Consider the following 8,126-nt stretch of genomic DNA (forward strand, 5'->3'; position numbering starts at 1 on the left):
AAGATAGGTGGTTACATTAACGAGTACAATATGATGAACATGTTGTATAGATTGTGGAAATTGTTATCGTCACTGCTGCAAAAATCAGCCTTCGAGTCATCCCTCGACTCTAAATAAAACAAGGATATGCCATTCATCCAGGGCCTATTTTAAGGAAATTAAATTTCCAAAAATTCTCAAATTTTTCCATCACTTTTCGTCATTTCATCTAAAAACACAACAGATTGCATTGTAAATATTGTTTTTACTGCCTTTTTAGTTGTTTTTCATGTCTTTGAGCTTAACTGATTACTTCGGAATGAGATCTAACAGAAAGCAAAATTTTAAGAATTTTTGTGAAATTTTGGAAATTAAATTCCTTAAAATAGGCCCTGCATTCATCCCTTGTCAATCCAATATCTCCGGTAAACAGTGCAGAAAGCAACATATTTAAAATAAAAACAAATCTTTAGGCGTTAGGTCTGGATCGGCTGGATCCATAGATAACGTTATTTCTAAATTACAGTTTCGAGTAGTCATGATTTGTCGAGGAGAAGAATATTTACCAATTAATTCATCTCACTCAAGTAATAATTTTTATTGAAAACTTCCTAAATATTCTTAGATCCATAACATTTCTGTAGCCAATCACCAAAAACTTAAATTGTCTGTGACTCCTGTTCCCATTCTTTTCAAATAATGTATGTAAAATCGATAAAACATTCAATTGTCCTTCCCACCAGTTGCTAAAAATCATTTGGTGAAGGTGGTTTATAGTTCCATAAATTGTTGATGTTTTCGTGAAAAAATTAAAGTCAAAAATTCAAAAATTTTGTTCAAATCATGGTTTCTGATTTAATCGAAAACATCGTCGTTACTCGAAATGAAGAAGAGTTTGTGGAATTAAAAAGTGATCCAAGTGATTGTAATCGTCAAAAATCCATCCTTTACGTATTTCAGCAGCAATTCGTACGGTAACGTACAATACAATACATTTCATTCAAAAAATGCCGAACGCATGATCGGACTATAGAAAATTTAAATTGGAAAACAATACAAACAATTTAAAAATCCACTGAACTGACAGCGTTTACATTGTTTGATGTTCGGGCGACTTTTGATGACACTAAACAGTTCTCTCTCCCTCTCTGCTGGTGTAAGCGGTGACGTTTCTGATTTTTTTTTTTATTATATCTTGGTGTCTGCCGTTTAGTTTAGTTTTTTGCTGATTAAATGAAATAAAAACTTTAACGAAATGGATTTATTGACCGCTTAAGTGAAAAGTTGGACAAAATTGAACGTCTTTGCGCAGGACTCGGTATACAAAGTAATTCAAGCCAATTTTTTATGTTGCTGGTAATCCGTTATAGCTTAGAATTCTTGAGGTTATGTGTGTCGATTCTATTGAAAAACATGAAAATTCTTACACGTATGCACAACATACTAATAAACAAATCCCAAAAAAAAAGTTCAGACGAAGATATCGAAACTCATTTCGGTGTGTGTGGAGTGTGATTTTCACAAAGGACCATTTTTCTCTGTCATTTCAGGATACTTGCAAATATGCTGCCACTCACCCACAAAGACAACAGAAGCCTAGGCTATCGGATCAAGAATAAATTGCACGATTGGAAGCGACTGATATTTTCGGATAAAAATTCCAGGAATTTGTTTCTGTTCTTATTGCTGAACCTGAGCTTTGCTTTTGTCGAATTATTCTATGGCGTCGTAACAAATAGTTTAGGTAAGTTGGGAGACCATTCGGGCCATATTGACATCTTTAGTTGTACTGTTGGGATAGTTGAATCGTGTCTGTGTGTTATCTATATTGATGGTGTACGCCAAATTACCCAATCGCTTAATCAAGTGACGCGATTCGTTATCATTTTTCGAGTAGAGAACAAAAAGCGAAACGACAAATTAATTGGCTCCGTAAAATTTTCGATATCAAAGCTCGATCTCGTTACACACGTTGTTAACTTTGTTAACTCTTTCGTTAATTGTGTACGGAACATGCCGACCTACCGTTTTGAATTCAATATAAATTGTTACAGATGTATTACACCGATCGATTAACTACCGACATGTCGGTGTAAAATGTGGATTGTTTTCACAGGTATAACACTTCAACATAGAAATTGTTATAAAATAACATTTAGATACCATGGAATACCACAGAATTTCGGCAATTGACTGGTGTCAATTGAAGTTATTAGAATTCGATGTTGCCTAAAGTTTCGACGACATTCGAACAGGGTGCCGATTATCGTATTTTCGTAACTCAAAATATTCCTTATGCCCAGGGCTGGGTACAAAAATCTCAAAAATGTGTTAAGTGGAAACAGTAAAACTCGGTCTAAGTTTCCCCCATGTGATTGTTTCTCCTTATGATTTTTGTTTGCTTTATCGTTTGTTGCTCGTTTCAGGTCTTATATCGGATGCATTTCACATGTTCTTCGATTGTACCGGTCTCTTGTTTGGTCTGGCTGCGTCGATGATCACGAAATGGAAGGCCAACGATAAATTCTCGTACGGATATGTGCGGGCGGAAGTCCTAGTCGGTTTTGGAAACAGTCTGTTCTTGCTGTTTATTGCCTTTTTCATTATGTCCGAGGCGGTCGAAAGGATTGTCGAACCACCGGAGGTAAGAGACGTTTGTGAATGTAAACATTTTTCGTTGTTCTATTGTCGACATATCTACTGTTACCATCTCTCTCGATGTGGTAAGCGTGTTCTGTAGAATTACTATGCAATATCATTAGAGGCTCACATTTTTTGTTGAAGAAATTTGAATGCTCTTTTCTCTGCGTTTAATGATGATAACTTCTAAGCGCACGCTATACACTACAACTGTTCAGATAAGTTCAAAAGTTCACAGTTTATTCTGATAAGATTTTGTGTCTCTGAGAAAAGAGAATCGTTGTGTGACTCAATGACAACATTAATACAATAATAAGAAAGAGTCAAATATTTCCACCAAAGTTTCATCAAATTTCGATCAGGTTCACAAGGCTCAAAAAAAAAAAATTCAATCCGTTTTCCTTATCATCTGATATCACAGTGAAGGTCAGTCCAATTTCTTTTTCTTCTTCCCGTCCGTCGTAACCATTTTTCTACTAAAAATTTAGAATTTCAGAAATTGCGAATGGAGGATCTGCAACGCATAAAGTTCAAAATTTTGTTTGCACTGTCAATAATACATCTCTTTTGTATACAAGTAAACAAGTGAAATATTTACAATTCATTGTAAACGAATTAAAAATTCGAGACCTTTATTTCGACGACACTTTTCTGTGTCAACAAATTGGGTTCGTGTGGCAAACCTTAATTTCTTATCGAGCCTAATTATTATGCGAAGCGTAAAACAGCCTCTGTAGTGAAATAATTAACTGAGAAAATTATTAGCATAGTAGATGGTATACGACGCATAAATTATTACACTCCAAAAACTGATCCTTTTTCTCGGTTACATACATCAAGACCTGGCAGCAGTGCGTTTCATGTTTTATGCATCACTTCAGTGTCTTCGGTCTTTAAGAACATTTGCATAACTCTGGATAAAAATTGGACAGTGTTCGTGTGAATTTTATTGATCCGAGCCGACGCCGAGATGCGACGAACTTTTCACAAGCTTATGCTATGTAAAAATGACTATTGAAAAGAGATACAGAGATGAGAAACGGAATAAATTTCGTGCCACCTGCCATATTTCTGACACAATTCTCGGAAATTAATTTATTTATGTTACACAATGACGGAACAACGTGTGAGTCAGATAAAAAATTTGTTTGCGTCACATTTTGATTTTAAATTGTAAATTACGTGAACCAAGAGGTGAATCTTTGTTACACAACCAAAGTCATCTTAAAAAGAGTTAAACGTTTAAAGAGAGTTCTCTAACAGTCCCATAAGAGTGTTATGATCGGAGCGAGAAGAACGACGACTAGTTAATTATAACTTGCCTTGGGGTACTTGTCAAAGTATTTGCTACTCTTTCAACATAACACTCTATTGCGTAAGCATGTTGAGGTGATTTTAGGACCCATTCACCCCTAAAACAGTAGGAAACATAAACAATCTGCAACTCTGAATGACATTACAAAATTTCAGGCTCTGGTCGAACCTGAAATGTGAGTTCAGATTCGGGTTCCGGTCAGCCCGAACTCAACTCGTTGCGAGCATTCCTTTTACGGTGTTAAGAAGAGCTGTACCTACGTTCGTGTCAAATCAACTGAATTAAATCAAAAATGTCCATCATTTCCTTTCAGGTGAAACATGAGCGCCTGTTCGTCGTGTCCGTGCTGGGATTCATAGTGAACTTAATTGGCATTTATGCATTTCAACATGGCCACGGACATTCGCACGGTGGTGGCGGTCATGGCCATTCACACGGTGGCGGTGGCAGTCATGGTCATTCGCATGGCGGCAGTAACAGTCATGGACATTCCCATTCCAATCATGACGACGATCATCATTCACTAATCAACAATCATGGCCATTCGCATGGCCACGAAGACGTTCACTTAACCGGTAGCAATTCACAAATTATGCGCGGCGTTTACTTACACATCCTTGCCGATACATTGGGATCGCTCGGTGTTATTGTGTCGGCTGTGCTGATGCAAATGTTCGGCTGGATGCGTGCCGATCCGATATGTTCGATGTTCATCGCCATATTGGTTGCGCTGAGTGTGTTCGGTCTGATAAAGGAATCGATTGTGATTCTGCTGCAACGTCAGCCGGCGGCTCTGGATCGGTCGTTGCCGCAGTGCTATCAAAAAGTGACAGGGCTGGCTGGTGTGTACAGTGTGCAGGAACCGCATTTTTGGACGCTGTGCAGTGATGTCTATATAGGTGCAATTAAATTGGAAGTGTCGAAAAATGTCGATCCGAAATATGTGGTGTCGCATACGCGTATGATATTCGAAGCGATCGGCGTTAAACAAATTACAATTCAGCTGGACTATGTGTGATAGAAAGTGAGTTCGTTTCGTGTGTTTATCTATTTTGCAGAGAAAAAAAATTTCTCCTTTTTTTGTTGTTTCAAATTAGGTTCTAATTGATTAGTCTGTTTGTATTTTGAGAATTTAATTTAATTTATGAAACACATTGGATAACCGAGAAAAGACATGCAAACGAACCCAACCGATCGAATAAAAACAGCCAAGATATAGAGGGCACTTTAAAAAAGTTCCAAACAAATTCCAAGTTATTCGGTCGTGTTCGTTCTTTTTCGTTTATTAAATTGCTTTGTAAATAATTCTCCAGGGAGCATTTTATTTTTGTAAAATTTAATTTAAAAAGAAAGAAAAAAAATGGGGAAAAAAGTATTTTGAATGTATTCCATAAGCCTCGGCTACAGTACCCACTGTATTCGAAAAAATAAAAAAATAAATTATTGATTCTACATGAGAACACGTGCATTTTGATTTGTTCCTACCGAAGCCGGACGTGTTTTTTATGTGTCGAGAATCTACGGTTCCCAGGCGTTCTCTTTTTTTCGTTGAATTATTCTTTTTTGCAAAGATTCTAAGAATTGATGTTCATAAAATGTCCTCTTTTGTCCTCTTTTTTCATGTAACTAATTAAATTTCTTTTTAGCAAATCTTTATAGATTCGGAAAAATTTTAAATAAAAAATTTCGCTACGCGGCTATTTCTTTAAATAGTTTATGAAACATTGGTCACTGTTAAGGAATTAAGGAGGTTTTAGCAGAAAAATAAGGATTTAAGGAAAAAACAGTTGTTTCGAAGAATATTTTTAGGTGAAAATCCAAGCTACTGCTACGCAGATGTCTGTCATTTAGCTTTCAATAAATCTGACGTTCTCGAATGCTTTCATTATAATCATGTTTACATCAGCTTTCACTTTGTTCTTGCTCTAAATTCTCATCATTTCATCAGTGGCTTTAATAGTGAGTTTAGTAGCTGAACAGGGATTTGGCGGTTTAATTTTATTTGTACAAATCGAATGACCTTTGTACAAATTAAATTCTTTTTTGTACACAAAAAATGACATTTTGTACATACAATTTCCATTTTGTACCATACATTTTGTACTAAAAGAAAACCATTTCGTACTTAAAAATTACTTTATGAACACAAAATGTAATTGTTTGTACACTGAAAAATTGGCTGAAAAGTGCCACAGTGTACATAAAAAATAACAGTGTATATGTATGGGCAAAATTGGCCACAGCTGAAAACATCAGAAAACAAATTCTATATCCAACTATATTTAAGTATGCCCGAGTATACTCGAGTACATCGCGTATATTCGACTATATCCGAGTATTTTCAACTATTTGACTATATCCAAGACTATTCGCCTGTATCCGACTATTCGATTGTATCCGAGTAAATTCGACTATTCGATTGTGTCCGAGTGTATTCGACTATTCGATTGTGTCCGAGTGTATTCGACTATTCGACTGCATCCGACTGTTCGATTGTATCCGAGTATATTCGACTGTATCCGATTATTCGATTGTTTCCGAGTATATTCGACTATCCGAGTGTTTTCGACTGTATCCGACTGTTCGATTGTATCCGAGTATATTCGACTGTATCCGATTATTCGATTGTTTCCGAGTATATTCGACTATCCGAGTGTATTCGACTGTATCCGATTATTCGATTGTATCCGATTATTCGATTGTATCCGAGTATATTCTACTCTTCGATTGTATCCGAGTGTATTCGACTGTATCCGACTGTTCGATTGTGTCCGAGTATATTCGACTGTATCCGACTGTTCGATTGTATCCGAGTATATTCGACTGTATCCGATTATTCGATTGTATCCGAGTGTATTCGACTATTTGACAGTATCCGACTATTCGATTATATCCGAGTATATTCGACTGTATCAGAATATTCGATTGTATCCGAGGATATTCGACTATTCGATTGTATCCGAGTATATTCGACTATTTGACTGTATCCGAGTATTTTCGATTATTCAATTGTATCCGAGTATATTCGACTATTCGACTATATCCGACTATTTTCAACTATTAGACTATACCCGAGACTATTCGACTGTATCCGAGCATATTTGACTGTTCAAATGTATCCGACTATATTCGACTGTATCCGAGTATGTTCGACATTCGACTGTATCCGAGTATGTTCGACTATTCGATTGTATCCGAGTATATTTGACTATTCGATTGTATCCGAGTTTATTCGACTATTTGACTGTATCAGAATATTCGATTGTATCCGAGTATATTCGACTGTATCCGACTGTTCGATTGTATCCGACTGTTCGATTGTATCCGACTGTTCGATTGTATCTGACTGTTCGATTGTATCCGAGGATATTCGACTGTATCCGATTATTCGATTGTATCCGAGTGTATTCGACCAATACCCTCTCTAGCAACCAAACTAGGAAAATTAAGGTGGTAAAACTTTACAGTGTATTCTGTCATAGAAAATTTTACACTTTTAAAAATAAATTAAATGAAGTATGAGCAGCGATTTCATTTTTTGTGTTGAAAATATTACGTCTTGATTAACCATTTTGGCGTTCGAAAATGAATAATTTGTGATTGTGACTTGTTTTTTGGTGTGTTGTTCCGTTATTTTGGTGTGCAAAAATGAAATAAAGTTTAAAGTTTGTCTTTTTCGTGTCACGTTAATATTGCTTTAAAAAAGAGCGCGGCACGGCAACTCTATTACGAGAAAAAGTCAGTGACACATTTGTCAAAATAAGGTGGCATTTTGACTGCGTCAAAACGAAGTTTGGTTGCTAGAGAGGGTATTGATTCGACTATTCGACTGTATCAGAATATTCGATTGTATCCGAGTATATTCGACTATACCCGAGACTATTCGACTGTATCAAACTAACCGACTGTATCCGAGTATATTCGACTGTATCCGAGTATGTTCGACTATTCGATTGTATCCGAGTATATTTGACTATTCAATTATATCCAAGTATTTTCAACTATTCGACTATACCCGAGACTATTCAACTGTATCCAAGTATTTTCGATTATATCCGGGTATATTCGACTACATCGAGTAGCTTAGATCATATCAAGTTCGATTGTAATTGGAAGATATAGAAATCGGTTGTAATTATAAATCACTTGATGCATATAAGTCCACCATCGCAAATGTGAATAATATTATTAT

The 8,126-nt window shown here is 36.1% G+C and overlaps 1 protein-coding gene across 3 annotated transcripts; it reads left to right on the top strand.

Annotated features, from left to right (window-relative positions):
• Positions 1-692: 692 nt before the first annotated feature.
• On the top strand, positions 693-5,394 carry LOC119083981 (zinc transporter 7). 3 transcript variants are annotated; one of them, XM_037193792.1, is made up of 4 exons: positions 693-953; positions 1,530-1,723; positions 2,406-2,623; positions 4,248-5,394. In XM_037193792.1, exons 1-4 carry the CDS (start codon positions 823-825, stop codon positions 4,950-4,952), a joined length of 1,248 nt encoding a protein of 415 aa, XP_037049687.1. In that variant the 5' UTR covers positions 693-822; the 3' UTR covers positions 4,953-5,394. The 3 variants fall into 3 exon arrangements, with proteins under 3 accessions (XP_037049687.1, XP_037049688.1, XP_037049689.1); XM_037193793.1 differs by lacking the exon at positions 693-953 and adding an exon at positions 1,120-1,306 and having other exon boundaries at positions 4,248-5,286; XM_037193794.1 differs by lacking the exon at positions 693-953 and adding an exon at positions 1,174-1,335 and having other exon boundaries at positions 4,248-5,286.
• The last annotated feature ends 2,732 nt before the right edge of the window (positions 5,395-8,126 follow it).

This window comes from Bradysia coprophila, unplaced genomic scaffold (genome assembly GCF_014529535.1).
Source record: "Bradysia coprophila strain Holo2 unplaced genomic scaffold, BU_Bcop_v1 contig_732, whole genome shotgun sequence".
Classification (NCBI taxonomy): domain Eukaryota; kingdom Metazoa; phylum Arthropoda; class Insecta; order Diptera; family Sciaridae; genus Bradysia; species Bradysia coprophila.